General features: G+C 44.0%; 1 protein-coding gene across 3 annotated transcripts in view; it reads right to left on the bottom strand.

The window, feature by feature from the left end:
• CLTCL1 (clathrin heavy chain like 1) overlaps positions 1–8,948 on the bottom strand; it is a 35,365-nt gene extending 26,417 nt beyond the window's left edge. For all 3 annotated transcript variants that reach the window (XM_065033099.1, XM_065033101.1, XM_065033100.1), the window contains exons 1-2: positions 8,593–8,948; positions 308–515 (exon numbers count right to left, since the gene is read on the bottom strand). In XM_065033099.1, the coding sequence (XP_064889171.1) occupies positions 308–515; positions 8,593–8,634 (250 nt within the window). In that variant the 5' untranslated portion in view covers positions 8,635–8,948. The remainder of the gene's footprint in view (positions 1–307; positions 516–8,592) is intronic.
• Positions 8,949–19,703: the final 10,755 nt, after the last annotated feature.

Here is a 19,703-nt window from a genome sequence, read left to right as displayed (position 1 = left end):
AGTCCTATTTGTCTAAGCATATGTCCATTCTGTTTACAACACCTGTTTAAAGGGATAGTATACCATATGTTGACCTAGTCCTTGGTGAAAATAGGAGGCTGCAGTGACAAGCCCAAGAATCTCACACCTATCTGGAGGCAAATCAAAGATTACTGAAAAATCCACTGCCAAAAATACAGCATGCAAGTTCAGGCAAGAATTCTTGTCCTCATATACATTCTTCTTAGAGAGTTTACATAAACCTTAAGAACATAAGCAGTAATACAGCTAAAAATACTTCATACTACAATAATAAAGGGTTACTCACCTTTTAGAGCAATTACTTTAGAGGCTGGATTCATGATGGCACTTTCAGCAGAAATTGGACGTCTGATGGGTGTTGTTGGATCACTCATGTCAATTATCACTACTTGTGCCTGCTCTCCCACTTTCTCCCTGATGCAGATGAACTTGTCAGATTCCATTGTTAGGGTACTGAATCCAATGTTTGCTGGGTTAATGCCCAAATTTTGGAGCTAGAAAGACAGAAGAAAAGTGCTTTATTATACGTCTCATGCTGAAGGTCTAACTCAAGCATCTGTCTAAACTCTCCTCTAGAAGGAAATGCAAGACTGGCATATTTCTCTGTCAAGAGTATTTATTAAGGAACTACAACTAATCTTCTGACTCTTGTTCCATAGCTAAAGAACTACACAATTCTAAGTATTCAAGTCCCAAAGCCATTCCAGAGTTGTGTTATTGATGCAAACTAAAAGGAGTTTTAACATAGCATTTATTGTTTAACCTGGTTCTAGCAATGTGATAGGCTGTATACTATCAGTAGCATCCCTATTCCAGATTTATCAAGGCTGGTAAATTTGATATTAAAAACTTATTAAGTGGCAGAACCACAACACACAGAAGCAGTGGGTTTTGTGGAAAGAGCCAATTACCATTATGCAACCTACTTCTACCAACATTATGGAATGAAGTCTACATAGCAGGTATCAAACGGCCCTCTTTTTTTTTCCAGCAGGACTTGTTCATCTTACTTCTTAGAATCTCTTACCAGTGAAAGGTGTGTTAAAATAGTCATTGATTCTCTCCTTGCCCAAGATGTCACACCATTTGGCTCAACCAAGGCAGGCATTTCAATGCAGGTCCCCTCCAGCCTTACGTCCAACTCTCAAAACATAAACTTGTGCTCAATCATATGGCAGTAGGTACAAAGCAGTTAATGTAACAAAGTCATTTTGCGTCACTGAATAGACTGCCCTAGAAGATGGCTATTTCTCATTTTCATGCTCTCATGTTAACTTTGTTTCCATTCATTTCCCGTGTCAGGTGAACAGGAGGCGGTGGCGGTGAATCACTGTTTCAGTTGGTCTGCAGTAAATCAGCTCTCCCCACCAGCGCGCCCCAGCTTGGTATGTATGCAAGCTGCATTTTATATAACAGTAACTGTGACAAGCCTGAGCACCTGCTTTATGCCCCAGAGCAATGCTTTTCAAGCAGAGGAACTGTATCAGCTTCACTGAAGCATCTTAAGGCATTAACCTATACTACTTTTCAGTGCACTGCAAGAGAAAAATGACTGCCCTCGAGGAGACAGGACAGAAACTACCACCAGCATCACTGAGTCATTAGACTCCTTTAATACATACCACCAGGACCTTCATACAATAGACTAAACCCCTTGGGCATCAATCCCATTATAGTGTCACAAACACTGAGTGTGTTTTGATCTGCCTCATCATGGCTTGTTACAGCTTCTGTAAAACTACCCACTAAATCATAAATTGGGTATGTAATGGAGATACCTACAAGTGCGGTGTGCCAGAACTGTGCCCAAAAACACCTCAGGAATTGTTTTCTGTCCAGCTTACTAATGAAGAGCTATTCAGCTCAGTAACTGCTAATCTTGACATACTCAAGTTTCTGTAATGCAATACAAGCCAAATGTACACATGTGTAAAAAGACACAAGTGTGTCTCAGCAAAACTGAGGCCCATTCAGCTAACACCTCACTTCATAGGAAAATTCTTCAATACACACTAGTAAACTTGAGTAGGTGCTATTAATTCCAAAAGAGAATCACAGTTCAGGCACAAGAGTATCAGAAGCTGCTTGCAGCTAGAGTTTTGAAAACAAGTCCACTAGGCATGCAGCTATTACAGACTTCTGTGTCAGTACAGAAAGAAGTTTCCATATCAAGACAACCCATGCACTTTTCATACATAATGTAGAAAGTTTCAGTACCCAATAAACATGGAAGTTGTAGCTCCATCAACTTCTGTGACCTTGAACAACAAAGGAATAAACAATGGGCTCTTAATTCCACTGTTCTTGGTCACTTGCTCTATACAGGACAACATCCTCTTATTGTGACAAATTACATTTTCACATAGTAGACACCTGAGCACTTTAGTGTTGAGGATGATCTGTGTCCACCTACCAAGAGACTGATTGTCACAAGTCTGGACAAGTGATTTAACTGCAGCATAACCAAGTTCCTAACTTGATTTATTTAATCCAAACTCAGATGTATTTCCAGAGTACTGAAGTAGAAACACAGCCTCTTCAAGGTCTCTTGTCAACTACTGTGCTTCAGCTTGACATGCTCTCCAAGACATAGCCCCCCATCTGCTCATTCTGCATGGTGAGAATCTTGAGGTATCAGCCTACTTGAAGCTCAGCTTTAAACTCAAGGTTATTCATGTCAAAATCTGGCCCATGTTGCAGAATAACAATTTGGGTATCTTCACTAGGATAAGAAAGATTTTGCATCAAGTTCTGGTATTAAGATTTCCTATTTTAACTGTTACAAAATCTAGCCAAGCTTTCAGAAAAGGTAATGTTAAATTATGCAGGAGAATCGCTGCCATCCTGATTGTTAAGGAAGTCAGTCATATCTTTTAAAGGCAAAATGTCAGCAGTACCTAAAGGATGGTCACGCAAATGCTGCAAGACCCAGGGAATGATGACAACACATTTTAGCAGTCTGAAAACACTGAAGACTGTTCCTGTCATCAGGGGAGTGATAAAGTATCCTCATCAGATCATATGTGCTCCTATAACATGGAAGCAGTGTAAGAGGCATATTCTTTATGTCGATACAGAAGAACACAAGCAGAATCCCTGTACCACCAAAAATAGGGACACTAGCCAGCATTGCTTCTATCCTTGGTGGGACAAACCTGCTGAGACAATCTGGACTATGTTGTTCTAAAGCACATTCACCTCAAGCACAGAATAAAGAAAATTTTATTACAGGACACAGCAAGCATTTAACTATGTATCTTAAAAGGCTCCAAGTGAAGGTGCTACAGATCATTACTGAAGTTTTTATATACAAACTAGAGATTTTGCAGTTTATTTTCATAAAGGTCTCAACATCAAGCCTCTCAATTTTTATTAAATGTTCATTTTATATTATGCTTCTAAGGCAAGCACTACTCTCAAACTAAGGTTGTCTTCTAAAAGAAGGATTCTTACAAAGTCTTTCCAGAGAAACACACTATGGGGATAGGCTCTTTGCATGACTTTACCTCACACTTTGAGTAATCCAGTTAAACCTTACCAAACACCCCCATGTAGGTTACTGTAAGCCTTGCTGTAAAGGAAAGGATAACATTCTGTCCTACAAGCAACAGCTTAATCCCTCTCCTACTCTTTCATGCCCACATGCCCATTATCTACATGTACAGTATAGAACTATCTTCACTTTCAGGCTGAATGAAACAGATAACAGATTTTTGCTTTGTAGATATCTAGTATTACTGCAGGCTGGATTAGATATCAAATTTAAGCATCTTACAGTTACTAAGAACTTTGTGACATGGTAAAGATTAACCCAAGATGTATTATTTGATTCTCAACCTCAATGAAGATACACAAGTCCTACACTTAGATGAAATATAACTATTAATCTGAGATTTAGGCTTTCCCCACTACCAACATGTTACCGCTTCCTAAGAAATGGAGTTGAGATGTTTTTACATAGGAGTTCTACTAAATATTGGGCTTTCTAATGCATTTCCCCTTCTGTGGAACACAGTGACCCAGCACAGACCAACTCAGACACTGGTACTACCAGTCGTTAAAATAAGTCCATTTCTCTAATGGGAAATACTTAACCCTGACTTACTGTGTGTTCAGTTCTGACACTCTAACACTTGGAACCTACTATCAGTTAAATGTTGAAGTCAGAAGAACTTTCTGAATGGCTCAGTACATATGCCATTTCAGCTCTATGACATACAGCTCTAGTGGAAATGATTTTTAGAGGTGATCAGTTGTTGTTTTTTAAGCCTATTAGAAAAGAGCAAGGCTTAGACAGACGCTGTGGGCATCCAAATACTAAAAACTGCCTGCTAAAAGCTCTGTAAGCATATAATTTTAAGCATAATCCAAACCAAGAACACAATAATACAGTTTCTCAGAAGTCTTTTACGCATTTGGCTATATAAAGTTATAATCATGCTCAATAAGGAGCTTTATATCCTGCACAGTTGGACATCCCCTCTCAACTGCCCACCCTCACCTCATCTCCTGCTGTAGTTCCCATCCTGGCAGGTGAGGGCCATAAAGGCAATATTCAAGAGCTGAAACACACAAGAGCACCGGCTCACAGGTTTGGGTTGCAATTAGGCTGTCAGTTACTCCCTACACAAAAAACTGTTCTTGTGTGTCTTTGCTGAGGATTAATCGTTTATTGAATGAGTATCCCTACCACATGTAGGGCACTCCTCAATACAGGGAGCAAATATGGTCTCTTCAACACCAAGTAGCTGAATCAATAATATTTAGCCCTGCCTTTTAAATACAAGTCCAAAAAGTTATTTACAGCTTGCAAATATCCTGAGTGCTTTTAAGTGCACATATCTAGCCTAAGCAAACTCATGAAAGCCATTACACTTCATCTCCGTCATGCCTATTGCACAACAGATAGTAATTCTTAACAAGACATCTCAGACTATCAAATAGAAAGTGTTTTTGTCCAGAAAATAACAGAAGTAAATCTACATCCTTTATGTTTAAAACCATGATACCTTACGTTCTCAGTGCTGTACCAAGATGCATAAAACTTGCATACCAAGAGCAAGTCATGCACATAAGTTTTTTCACATTAGTTTACTGTGCTCAAGAGCCTGCATTAGTTATTGAAAGAAAGCAGAACCCTGTCTACAGACCCATGTATCTATCCATCTAAGAGATGAAGCCCCCAACCTAGGAAGCTGAGACTTTTTGTAAGCAAGAGCTTTCTCTGCAGGCAAGAAGAGTTATTTGCTAGTGAAAACTGAAAAAAGTTCGAAAAAGGACAAAGACGAGCTTTTAAGAGCAAACCAATGACTAAAGGAAAAGTTTAATTTTAGATCAAGAACACTTTGTACACTGAATTCCAGTAGTATTGCTCCCAGTCTGTGTACCAGTATATTTAGTCTTTTACAACATTTCCATTGTAAACTACAATCCCTTTGGAAGAGTTCATACTGGTAAATAATTTATAATTCACTGCTCCAACAGAACCACTGGAGTTAAGAACCTGATTAAATCACAGTAGCTTAAGTAGCATGTAGTAGTACTTCACTATAGCAGAGCTGGCACAGTTGGTACTGCTGCAGCTGCTCCAACACCAGACATAAAAACCAAGTCCTTATCTTATTCCCCTCCCTTGCTATGGGACTTAACTCTGATATTCTCTGTGAGAAGAATGAGCAAGATGCAAGTTCTTTATGAATACGTGAATACTCACAGCTACACAATTCACATCTAAAAACAACTGTTCAATTGCATTAGATGTAGCTAAACAAACAGTAAAACTTGATTGCATTCACAGCTTGACTACTACCACATCAAGACCTGGATCTCTTTCTCTTACTGCATCTATTCTCCATCTGTCAGCTCATATTAAGACTTGAACGTACAAGCTGTAAGAGTTTCAAAAGTAATGTGCACTGTGACTGGCAGTCACTCCTCCTGCACAGGCTCGGTGCTACAGTTCGGTCAGGAGGATGAACACACAGCAAAACAAACTTTACGACGAATGTAAACAGTCTGCTGATCTCTAGTACTCCTCTGATTTTACATGGACCAAGATTGCTGTTTCACTTCACACCATCATTTATCTACTTCCAGCTAGAGAGAGTGGGAGAGAAGAGTTCAGTATTTAGCACTGCAACTTATGTTTAATTCTCTGAAGAGCACTTTCTGCATGCTTCACTTCTTGTTTTAGTAAAGCACATGCAACTATCTTGGGAAGACTCTGAACTTAAGTGAAATAATGTTTCATCAGCAACAGGCTGAATGTGGAGTTGAGTAATTATAGTGCTAACAGCTACTCTAACTACCTAATGCCACATTAATTAAAATGGCTACAAGTATAAACGGTACACAGATTGACTTAAGGTGCAGAAAGATTTAACATAAGACCACTGAAACTTACCACAATTGAACGGTATTTTAACTTTTTTTGATTTAACATCATAAAGCAGCATACTAGATCTGTTACACTAAAGCTAAGTATGGGTAACAGTGAAGCACTACAAAAAGGAGTGAAGGCCCTACCAGTCAACAATAAGCACCACATATCATTTATTTATGACTCTAGATGTTTACAACACATAATGTTAAGTTAGGGCTGATTAAACTGTATTGCAGATATCCAGCCAGAGCAAACACTACCAGTTCCCACATTCCTTCTGATCTCCCTCCCCATTTCTCCTGCCATGTAGAAACAACTGCAGAGGCAGCACTGAGGAGCCTGACTGCATTCCTACTCCCAGCTACTACTAATCTCAACTTCTCTTTAGCAGAGCGCTGTTTAGGAGCTACTGCACTCAGACTGGGGGGAGAGCAGGAGAGAGAGAGTCCTGCAGAAGAGTTTAGACCTACATGTTAATGGTGGGTCCCACGTTTTCCCCTGTTCCACTATGCGGCCCCCATGCTAGGGAAAAGTCCCTCAAGCACAGGTTTAGTTCTTTCAATAAGATCAAAAGCAGGTGGTAGCAAAAAATAGAATATGACTTCAGTACAAATCCCCTGAGAAGTGGCTAGCCCCCCCACCCAAACCAGAAGTACCACAAGGCTAATATTGCCAGCGTTACAAGACATACTAGTCATCACAGAAACAGTCATTTAATATGCAAAGCAGCACATTACACCTACAACATATTGTGATGTTCTCTCATCATTATTGTATAGACCAAACACAATTGGCAGGACTGGTTATGTTTGTCAGTTTTGAATTATAAGAACTACATGCATCTTTCTAAGCAGCATGACATCAAAACACCTTGGTCTCAAGTTCCTGACTCAGCTGCACTGCAGCTCTTAGGAAATCACTTGAGGTTACACTGGTCACTGCTACACTGGTAGGGGGGTGGGGGGTGACAGTATAATTCTTCCTTACTATGTTAAACTCTCTCAACCCATGACAGCTCCAAAGAGACAGGTGTGTCTGCTCCCTTGGGCACAGAGACTCAGTATTTCCGGAGTTTGTTAGCCCTATTACTGTTTTTCAGGCTAGGGCTCTTTCTGGAGTGACCAAGACAGCCCTTTCAGTCAAGCAGAAAAACACTTCCCAAAAGGAGCTGGAAGGAGCAATAACTATTTCCCAAGCTGAAATGCTTGAAGTGACACAAAGTCCACCCTGATGGACGATACTGAGTTCATATTTTGAAATGGATGCCTGATTTGACAGAAAGGGGCAGGATAGACCCAGGGATGACTTGCCAAGTCCACTTCCTGTTCTCTCATTCATTTAGCAAATTCCTTTAATTCCTGCTGCAAACTGCATGTTCAGAGCCTGCTGCTCTCTCACTCCATTTACAACCCTCCCTCACCACCAGTTCACAAGGAAACAGATAAACCGGTTTGTCTGTGCTGCATCCATTAGTCATGGATCTTTTCCAACGTTGGCATTATGGTTTTCACAGGCTATTAAGTACAGAACTATGTCATTTTTAGGAAGATTTTTTTTTTAATACTGTTATGTTTGGAAGGAGCTTCCAAGTCCAATCGGTTTCTTGCACCTCATCTCACCAATTTCATCCCAGTTCGCAGCTGCATAGAAAGAGGTTCCCAGAAACCTCCGCGACCGGAGGCTGATGGTCGTTGAGGTAAAGCAGAAAAGCGTAGATCCCTCTGCAAGATGAAGGCGCCCACCTCACCGAGGCGGGGGAGCCCCTGCGGTCCCCGGGACCAGCAGCCCGGCCGGCGCCTCCCCCTCCCCGGAGCGGGAGGTCCCTGAGGCGGCGAGTGACTCTGCACAAATCGCGGCCGCCTCGCACGCCGCGGAGAGGCAGCCGGGGATGGATGGACGGACGGACAGAGGCGGCAGCCCCGGGAGCCCGCACCGGGTCGGGCTCAGCCCCGCGCGCCCCCGCGGCGCCGAGCGGGACAGCGGCCGCACACCGGAGCGGAGGGAAGGCGGGAAGAGGGAGCGGGTCTCCCCGCCACAGCGGCCGCAGGAGGCGCCTCCACGGCCTGGCGCCCCCTCCTCTCAGCGCGCCCCCCGCCCTGCTAGGCCGCGGCCCCCCCTGCTCTGCGGGACAGGGCGAGGCAGAGCAGGGGGAGCCCCGTCCCTGCACGCCCCCTCAACCCCCCGCTCACCTGAAAATGCTCCTGGAAGCGAATGGGCAGTATCTGGGCCATGGCTGGGGGCGAGCTCCCCGGGGCAGGGGCGCTGGGCAGGGGCCGGCGGTGGCAGCAGGGCAGGCGCCGCTGCACCCCACACGGCGGCGGGGAGGGGGTGGCGGCGCAGGCGCAGTGCCCTCGCTGGAGAGCGCCCCGGCGGGCTCGCCTCCCTTTTTCTGCCTCAGCTCGGGGCCGCTCACTCCGGCGGCGGGATCACTCCGCACCTCACCAGCCTGCCAGGGTCTCCTCAAATAGTCCCTCCCCGCGGCGCTTCTTCCCCCCGCCCCGTCGCCCCTGCCCGTCGCTCGCCCTCACTCAACGCCGCCTCCCTCTGCCCGCCGCCCTCCAATCCCGCTGGGTGTCAGGGCTGGGGAGGGGGCTCCGCGGGGAAGAGGGGCTCCCCCCGCCCCGGTTGCGGTCAGTGGAGAGGGGCGGGAGGGGGTTGTCAGAGCCCGGGTATCCTTCCGCTGCTGCCACACGCACTCACGTGACCCGACCCCCTCCCCGGCTCCCCCCGGCGGCGGGTGGGCGCTGCGGTCCTGGGGGCGCGGTGCCGCCGCCCGCCTCACACGGGCCCCCGGAGCTCCCGCCCTTCCCCGCAGCGGGGGTGGAGGTGCCGGGGGTGATGCTCCCCTCAGAGGAGAAAGGCGGGGTCTCCCAGGCGCTGCCCCGCCGTGCCCCTCAGGGCGCAGGTGGTGGGAGCGGCCGGGCTGGCACCTGCTGCCGCGGCTGGTTCGGCACAGAGCGGCTCTCGGGTGGACACCGGCTCATCCCGGCCGCAGAGGCCTTTGACAGCCATGGCCCCACTTGGGGCACCAGGGCAGCTCGGCAGCGCCTGGGAGCCCCGTGGGCTCGGCTGGTGCTCTTGCCAGACTCGGTGCCCACGGCCCCGAGCCACCCATAGCCCCACAGCACCCTGCCCCAGGTGGCTGTGAGCTTTATGGCTGGTTCTCAGTCGTGTTCTGCCCTGTTGGATTTCTAAATGGAAATAGGGTTCCTTCCCTGGAGTGTTGACATGGTAAATTGGGAAGTTGTTGAATAACCAAGAAGTGGAGGGTCCAACATGTGAGAGGTTTGTCAACACTGTTTTCTTTCCTTACTCCGGCTCCCAATCAGCCCATTAGTATCAAATGGGGGAGGTGAAGGTAACATTGCTGCTATTATGTTTCTCCTAAATTTCAAGATGGAAACTGATTGCTGCAGTGTTGCTACTCCAGCGGTTCTATGGGGAGCATCGTGTTGTTCGCATTTTCCCAGCCCCCAGCTGTGGGAAACACAAGATTAAAGGAGAATCTCTGCTTCAATTTTTTATAAATCAGTTTCTCATGCTGTGGGTTGCAAAGAAAAGCTGAACAAGGGACCCCTGAAGACTCAAAACCAGAAGGCAGATTAAAACAATTCAAAATATATTACACTTTAAAACCTCATTATTTTTACTTAACCTCATTCGTTTTTAATACATGGAGCTGAGAATTACCAGAACTGGGTTAGGTTTGCAAAGGAATCGAAGGCACGGCTCTGCTGAGACACCTGGGCTCCTCCTGGCACCCACAGTCACAGGCTGCACCCCTTTGGCATATGGGGGAGACCTGAAGGTCTCCAGCAGGACCGAGGGAACCCCCAGCAGCCCCTTGAACAGGTGGCAGAAGGTGCTGGGGCTGAGGTGCCGCCAAAGCCCCGTCCCCCAGGAAATCGCAGCTCTGCCTGGCGGGCTCACAGCGGGGGTCAGGTGCCCAAAGCAAGTGAGAATGGAGCTGAGGCGGAGAGAAGTTTACGTGGTCTCAGAAGCGGTTTGAGTGGCATCTGCTCTGTAGGTTTGTTAGTAGCAGTTTATTTATGGATGACTGAAGGTAATATAAACCAGGAAAGATCTTGACATTCCTTCTATCAACTTCTGTGGAAGACAGCAAACTGATGGAGATGGAGTAGAGGCCACAAGACAAATTTTGTTACTATCTGCTTTCTAGAAGAACTTCAGCATCTCAGCATTTTTACAGCATGTGTGAAAAAAGCATTGGCCTCAGGAGCAAGAGCTTCCATCCCCAAATCTGGCCAGCTGGGAACACACAGCGGGACCTGAACACCCAGGATCGTGTTGAGTTTCTAACTGGACCACTGCACAAATCAGCAGGTCACAAATTTTTGGGGTCAGCATTACATGGACTTCAGATACATGGTATAGACATGCATGAAATACATCTTCTGCACACATTGATTCCTTCCAAACACAAACATCTTTCTAAAAGCCTAGAAAACAGGGAAATTTTCCAGGAATCTTAGAATCATAGAATGTACTGAGTTGGAAGGGATCCACAAAGAGCAAGTCCAGCTCCTGTCCCTGCCCAGAATAACTCCACAGCTATAAACTCCACAACTCTATCCATCAGTCCCTAAATGAGGGTAAGTCAGCAGTGCTGCAGAGCCAGGACCATCAGTGGGACATGAGGACATGATCTGCTACCAGCCCATTTTGGTGTAATTAATTTGTTCAGTGTTGGCCTCTGTCAATTGGCCTCCTTCACAATCATTTCATGGATGCTCATTATTTATATCCAGACCTCCAACTGCTAGCTTCTGCTTTCTAATTTATAGTAACTAGCTCTGTTTACAAAAAACCCAAGCCACAGACTTTCATCACTTCACAAATGAAATAGGACCTCTTAAGCATTGTACGTAGTTATAGGATATATAATTTTATATCGTTGATATTTTAAAGAAAATTGTGACAAAGGGAAGAAACAACAGGTTTGTTTCAGACGTGTTTTTATTAGCAGGAACTACAAATGCACAAGAATCACTGTGTATGTGTGTAATTACTCTTAGTAGTCTGACACTAAACTGCTGACATGTACTAGAGAGACCACTGGCTGAGGAAATCAAGGCTCTTCTAAAGTATAATTAAAATTAAAGGTCTGTTATATTTCTTCAATCCAGTTTTAATAATAAAATGCTTCATGCCCACTCCCAGCTGGCCAAAAACTAATTACAACAACCCATAATTTCTGTAGTAAAAAAAGCATCTCATTTTATGTAAAAGTGCTTTGCCACACTTTTGTCTGCCGATGTCTTTCTCATTTGTACCTTCTTTACACTGTTCTGTGTTTGAACACCTGGCTTTGCTGATCACGAGGGTTAGATTCTTCACGGGCGTGATTCGCTCTGAAGAGCTTGCTGATAGTATGTGAAATTTTGACACAAATCAAAAAAAGAAGGGAAAAGTAATTTGCCATCTTTTCACCACATTGCAACTACCTGAAATAAACCTGACCTCTGTCCCGTCAGCTCTGTGTAAGGAAGTTTTCACTGAATATTTTAACCTTATTTTCTCTATTTAGTTTGGGATTTCTCAACAGAAAGGCACTACTGGCCTTATTTAAGGTATTTCTCCTACAGTCTATTGAAAGGAAACATAAAGGCTCTCAAATCTGAATGTTTGCTGTGCTGTCACCCCTCTGATCAGCCAACTGCTGCTCTCTTGCTCTGTCAAAGGCACAGCCAGCACTTAGCGGCTGAGAAGGGTGTAATCCCCAGCAATCCTTTAACGGTGCAAACGGAAAAGCTCTTGGTAAATGTTTCTCTATTTTTTCAGAGGTTGCTCTCCTCCAGCTGTCTGGTTTTCTGGCTCCTCCTATGGATTGTAGCCTGATGCTCTTTCTCAGTATCTGAGAACAGCCCTGAGAAGAGCTGTATTTTTGCCTCAGAGGGACTGTTCTTTACATGGAAAAATGTGATATGTGTTGTACATCTTTCTAGTCCTCTTCCCACAGAATCAGCCAAGGAAGCCTCACTGGAAAAGCAACATGCATTTTGCCTAAGTGTTTCTCTCAGTCGTGCTCCACAACATCAGTTCTAATCACCGTTTAACTACAAAACTGTTCAACTTACAAATATTTGGCCACTTCACTGTTTTGATTAAAAAAGAATAAATTAAGAGGCATTAGCACATACTCTGGCCTGTACGAGAGTGTCCACCTGCTGACAGCGGGAGACCTGCCTGAGTAAAGCACCAGGTGATGGAGCCTGCAGGCTGGACTTGCACATCCTTGTGGCCGATCACTGCAAACTGCCGAAGAGCTGGTGCGTGTGGTACAGCACCGAACACAGAATGTTTGATCTGCATCTGTTCCAGGTGGCGCCGGCTGAGCGTCCGTGTTTTCTGCACCAGATAAATGCGAACCTGAGGAATGCTGTGTCGGCAGCACAGCACCGAGATGTTGTGGTGCAGCGGAGTGTCACAACAACTCCAAAAGTTCCGGTTTGGTCTCATTCAGAGAAACTTGTCATTTCGTGCATCTCAAGGCCCTCACTGACTGCCTCGTTTGCTTCAGGATCCAGTTTGAAATGGAACTCCTTGTTTTTCAAACCACACCCTCACTCCTTGGACTCCTTTCCAGCTTGTCTCCTGGAGACGGTGGAGCCCTCCCCTTTCCTGGTCTGTCTCTTCTCTTTCCTTCCAACAGGCTCCTCACTGCTGAGTCAAGAACTGTCTCCTCTCATCATCTCCCATCCAGAACTGACTCCTTGTACATGTGCTGCAGCCATTCTCCATTTTAGTGCAAAATTTCATCCAAACAATGTTCTTTTCTCCTGAAACTCAATTCTCCTTTTCCCATCTGTTCTTCTTATTATTGAACACATAACTCTGGGTCACACAAAGCACTCTGAGGCTCTGGAAGGGTTTCTTCTGTGGTTTCTGTAAGTCATTGCGCAAGCTGCTGACAGCAGACTGGTAAAAAATGTAAATGCAATGTTTTTGAAGAGATGATTTGAAATGCAACTATTCTGTTGCAGAGTTGTTTAATGTGTAACTGTTTAATATTTAAATTGCCTCTAGTTCTTTCTCTGGCAGGAGAAGGTGGTTGTACACACTTAGCATTTAAAGAAAATCCCCTGATATGGTGAATTTAACTCCTGACATGTTCTTGATAAAAGGTCACTTTATGAATTTAATTTGGTATGTGAAGTCCCATCCTGTATTCCCCGTGCATGGAAAGCTCTGCTGGAGATGACAGATTCTGATGGCATTTAATGTGAAGATGAACACAAGTGTCTAGAGGCAGCAGTGGAGCAGGCTGGAGGTCCTCAGATTCCCCACTGAGCTAATGCCATGATGATACATAATTTACTTGTAACTTGCAAACAACATGCCTGTCTTTCCTCCCAGAGGCGCTTCCATTAAAGAAACCATTTCTTTCTTTGTGTGGTGCGCTGACATTCACGCTCTCTGTGCATTCGTATGCTTGTTTGCTTCTTCTCTGGACACTTGTATTCTCCAGGGTTTGCAGCACAGATGCCGAGTTATTTGCCCGGCAATATATATTAGCTGAAATTGCAACTCCTCCAGCTCAGCCTTGTAAAAACAGAGGTCTGCTGGTCGGTGACGCAAAGCAGGATAAAGGACATGGGAGTCAACGTCTGTCTTCAAAATCATGACAGATGGGTCAGGGCTGCTTGCTACGTCAACCTTTTTAGGAGCTGAATTCCTCCAGAGTGTTTTCTTTGGCAACTCATCCATCAAGTGAATAGTGGCTGAACATGTTATTTGAAAATATAAGTAATGAAAAGAAATGAGATAGCTAATATAAATGAAGTGTGCATCTATTGCTATTTTCACTAGTTCTGGAATGACAGAAACCAAGCTAGACTTGTAAACAGACCATGTAAAATCTTAGCCTAAGTGGTCTGAGTGGTTAAATACCATTTAGGAGAATAACTACTGAGTGTGCATGAAAAGGACACAGAGGAAAAGGCTGGAAGGACCTGAAGGGGTCTTCTGGTTATTACCTCTGTCCTACAGCAAGGCTGAATGTTTTCTAATCCCAAATTAATAAAGTGATTTAGGATGATTTGGGAAATGCCGAATATATTGACTGTTAGGGCCTTTCAGCTATTTCCTTTGAATCAGACCTGTGACAAGGAAACCTCAGTGTTCATTTTCTTTACATTATTATATTATCCAGGAAACAGAATATAGCCAAGAAAAGCAGAAACCCCATTACATTTTAGAGTATATTAGTAAACCATGCAGATGATAAACAGACTTTTAATTTTCTATAAGACCTTTACAATATATTTCCCCTTCTCTTAATCCTGGAAAGAAGCACTCCCTAAATTAATAAGCTATGAATTCCCCCATCCCCAGAAGGAAACAAGTGTTTTATGACTCTGTTTTCCCTGCGTTTGCCAGTTTCCTTTTCCCCACCACAGAAAGTTTTGAGACCATTGGCCAAATTCAGCCATATGTGATGGGGAGGTCTGCATTAACTGCAAAGATAGGTTCTGAAATCCCCTCCTGAAAACACCATTATTTCCTGAACTATGTTATCCCTTTCAAAACCAGGTTTTTATTAGACAATGTAATGCTATTTTACGTAACACAAAGACCCTGTTTTTCTTCTATCAGCTTGTAGGATTTCAGGAAGCTGAAGATAAAAGTCATCCTAATTTTCCTATTCACTCTTGGCTCCCTCTGTCTTGAATTGTTTGTGGAACTGGTTTTAATGGAAGTTCCCTGCATTTCATGGTTCTTAACAACATACATAACCTGAATATAACAGACTGGCTTTTCTGGAACTTCAGTCTTCACTAAAATTTTCAAGACAAACACAACACAAAGGTGTTTCCTGGAGAGGTTCAACCACCATACATGTGTGCTACTTTTAGATTTTTGAGAAAATAACAAGCAAGATGGTTGAGGTAGAATAAAATGTAACTGAGTACAGACGTACATGCTCAAAGCCCTTATAATGAAATGTCTGAATTACCTTTAAAATCTTCCCACCACTACTAACAGAAGCAACATATAAGCGCTTTTGCTGCCTGTCACTAGAACAAATTTTGATGGCACCAGATTAAGACAACTGTGCCCTTTTTGCCAGTGCTTTCAGTGGAACTGTTACTACTGGGATGAGGGATGTTAAATAAACAGAGCAAACCTCTTGCAGAGGAGCAGCCTTAACAAGCACCAGAGGGAATGTACAACCCTACCTTTCTAGAGATACCTGTCTTTTTAGAAAGCTATTCCTGAACTTAAAGAGTACTTGGTACTTTCTGCTATTCTAAAGACCCGAGGGGTGCCCTGCAACATGAAAAAGTGACATCAATTTTTGGCAAACTGTGCTGTTTCAGGTATGCGGAGTATCTTCAGCAAACACAAAAAATGGAAGGGGAAGCATGCAAAGTGCTAGTTAAACCATTTATTTAGCATTTTGTGGTCACATTTCTTCGCAGATTTTTGGGCCTCATAATGGAAAAATGTGACCTAATAAAGTACTAATTTTGAAAAGAATGCGTGGAGGTGCAGTTATGCAGTAGTTTTCGGTTGCCTGCCTCTTTCTGCACCACACAACACTGCATCCAGGAAGAAACGGAATGATTTCCAGTCCCAGTGTCAGAGTTTTCCCTCTTCCATCCTAACTCTCCTCAAGCCATTTGCTCTGACTCAACCAGAGTCTACTGTGAACATGTTTAAAATACTGGATCAAGTAAGGCTCTGTAGCCAGGGCACATCAGCAGTGACTCATCTTTGTGTGTTTCTATCCATTTCACGAAGACTGAAACGTAACTGTTCAGAATAATAAGCAGCTCTTTTGTTTCTCTGGTTATACTGGAAGAAGAGAACTGAAGAACTGAGAGAAACAAGTTTAGCGTTAAGAAACATCCACTTCCATGAGCCCTCCCAAAGATCCTTAAATATCTGCATGTTTCTCTTCTAGCTCAGAACGCGACTGAGACAGCACATGATGTGTTGCCTGATGCAAGAATATGCAAGTTAACGCATATTGCCAAGTTTGTGTCTGCAAACAGGAGCTTGATTCGCTATGTCTGGGCTGTGACTGATCATACTCATTCACAAAGCAAGCAAACAAATGGCAAAATATAGGCCACAAGATTAAAACACAGCCTGAATCCATCCTCATTTGTAATACAGAGTTAAACATTTTGGAATGGGCTGTCCCTTCCCAGTCCACCCACTCTTGTAAAAAAATGCAGCTGGATTTGCTGGTGATCCCAAGATTCTGGTGAGCTACCGGCAGGCTCCCTCTGCTTAGTCAGGCTCCCTGATTTGTTTTATTGGTGTGTTACCTCCTCAGCTGTTGGGTTACGAGGCAACAAAGCAGCTTTTATTATACTGCTTATCTCAGATATCACTTCCTCTCTATTCATCTCCATTCATAGTTACATACGACATGCGGTATTATTTTCAGCTATATTTGGCCTGCATGTAATCCAACTTCCCAGCTTCTCTCTTTAACATGTAAATACAACAGCAGGGAGAAGCAGCATCTTGTGCCCTTGTGCCAGAAGGATATGCTGAACATCAACATGGACATGTTCCTGAAGACCAAACTGTTTTCTGGAAGTCTACTCACAGATTTCATAATCCATCTGTTTTCTGTAGAACGCAGCTATTTAAAGGAATGAAGTTCACTTCAGAGACATTGTACAGTAGCTGCTGTTTATGTTGATATTTCTGAGGAGGCTCAATATTGTCTATTTTCCATTATATCTCGACACTGCCTTTAATTGCCTTTTTCCACCAGATTTACATATTATCCCTCCCGGCTGTTCACACACAGACTTTACTTCTCTTGGCAATCTTCCAGTCACTCCATAGTACAGACAGAAGTACTAAAACAGCAGAGCAGTTGATGAGAGTCAAAATAAAACCACATTGTTATACTGCATGGACTACAAATGACTGAACAATTAAACAACAGAGCACCTGAGGCTATCAACAGAAGTTTTCTCCCTTAAGTCCATTTGGGCAGGTATGTAACAAGGTTGTAGAGGCTTAACGAATCTCTTTACAAATGTTATCCGATTCCATTGTTTACCACTAGTCTGAGGAAGGGTAAGTTGGAATTAATGGTTCTCCCAAATACCAAATGAAAATTGTTCTTATAGGGCTTGGCTTCATAACGCTGACACTTGAGAGACCCACGGAAGCAGAGACATTCCTTGGAGATTCATGGTCAGACTGACTCAGCGAGACATCGACATGTGCCTCTCACTGCACATATAAGGGACCTTAATGGTTTTATGTGACACTCATCATAAACACGGACCTATTTCTTAAGTAAGTACATTCTCGAATTAAGGCTCTGGGTTCTTGCCTTCTAACGCACCCAACCCCACTGTTCTGTCATTACAACTGACTGCTGCAGTCCAATGATACGTGGAAACCAGTACCATGCTGTTGTTCCCCATGGTGAAGAGCAGCTTGGGTTGTGCTGTTCATCTCACCTCACTCAGGCACAGGTGAAGCCCCCAGGCTTCTGGCAGGCTGCCTCTGCAAACCCAGCGTAGCACAGGTTAGCTTGAGCGGGGAGTAAGGCCGGAATATTGCATTTCAAACACTGATCAGTAAAGCAGGTAACTGAAAAGAGTGTTTATTTACCTTATGGAGACTGCGGAAAAGAAAACAGCTCCAGAAATTCAAAGCTAAAAATGCTAGAGCAGTGAGGTGCTTTGGATTCCTAAGAATGAGCTTCCTTCCCACCGTGGTCTGACCACACCATCTTTCTCACTCACTGAGCTGGACAAGCAGCTAAAATGCAGCTCAAAGAGCCATTCAGAAGGGTCAAGAGTGAGGATTCAGGCAATAAAACAAACATCTGGATATGAAAAAATCCTTCATTTTTCCTCCCACATGTTTTGGAATCATAGTGCCAGGAAATTATTAAATCACACAAATTTCAGTAATAAACGCATTGCTTGGATGGCACATGAAATTGCTGAGGGATATGGCTAAAGAAAATAAAAACTTTTCATGTTCTCCAATAACCAATGAAAGCATATGAAGAAAAGTTCTTCCATTCAGTATTTCTTTCCCATAGGATGGAGAATGGACGAATATAATGGGTGAAAGAGAAAGGAAGCAATTGGTAAAGGCACAGGGAACATTCAGTGAGACAAAATTAGGTTATAGCTTGATTGAATGTAGGGAGAGACTAAAAGCCAGGAGTCAAGAGGCTAGACTTTACCTTTTTTACAAAATACATAATGTCAGTAAGAAATTGTCTTGAATAAAACCAAAGGAAAATTAAGATACATAATTTTTCCTCACAGCTCTAACGTGCCTGCTCTTAACTAATCAATTTTTATAGGCAGCACCTCCCCCTCTCCAGGGCTGACAGGCACCCAGCTAATCAACACACACATTCCCAATGGATCGCTTGCTTTCTGCACTCAAGGGTTAAATCCAGCACGGCCCTGGTGGAACATCGCACACTGCCGCTGTCCCAGCTGACCTTGGACAGCTGAGACACACCGGAGCTGGGCAAAGGTTTCTTCTTCCAAGCAAGAGAAATTCAAGTGGCTTTTCAGAGTGCTGACCTGCAGGCAGAGCTCACCATTGGCAAATGACTGCTATCCGTTAATGGATTTACAATTTACATGGAGGAAAAAGGATCATCTAGAATGAAAACACTGAGAAGGGCCATTGTTTTCCCAAAAATATCCACTGCTAGAGCTGACAGCCCATCTTCTAGAAGGTTCTGCCTCGCCAACAGCAAAGTCACAGCTCATCTCGACTTTTTATAGCTGAGGCAGGGCTCCAAAGTCACTGTATTTAGAAAACCCTGCCTGGCATTCAGGGATCTTCCTGATTTGGCAGTCTATTTATTGTGGGGCACCTCCCTGCTTTCTTTCAAGTGAGCCTTTCCAAGCCCCCAGTTCTGGCCCAAATGCAGTTCTTCATATTTTCCCACTTCAGGAATATGTAATGGATTTATTTGGACGCAAAGATACCAGCCAACCACCTAGCAAAATGAAACAACAATGGTAGAGCTCCCTCCTAAAACCAAACCTCTCTGTGGAGGCGGGGAAGAGGGCAAAAGGCAGGCAGAAGCGTGAGGGTCCTTCCTTCCAACAGCACCTGCTCTGCCTGGTTTACATACTTGCATGAGCATCTTTTACCTCCACTTTGCCCTCTGGTTTCCCAGAAAGGCAGGGACCGCGCTGTAAGCAAGGGAGTCATGAGAAAACACAGAAGGCTTGAAATTCCCAACCAGCCATAGAGAGATGCGTGTGAAGTTCTCCCTCCTGTTTGCCTGTCTTGTTAATGCATACATCCAGTTTATGAT

The sequence above is a fragment of the Columba livia genome, chromosome 17, assembly GCF_036013475.1.
Source record: "Columba livia isolate bColLiv1 breed racing homer chromosome 17, bColLiv1.pat.W.v2, whole genome shotgun sequence".
Taxonomy (NCBI): domain Eukaryota; kingdom Metazoa; phylum Chordata; class Aves; order Columbiformes; family Columbidae; genus Columba; species Columba livia.
The sequence above is the reverse complement of the archived record's forward strand: the minus strand, read 5'-3'. Positions and strand labels throughout refer to the sequence as shown.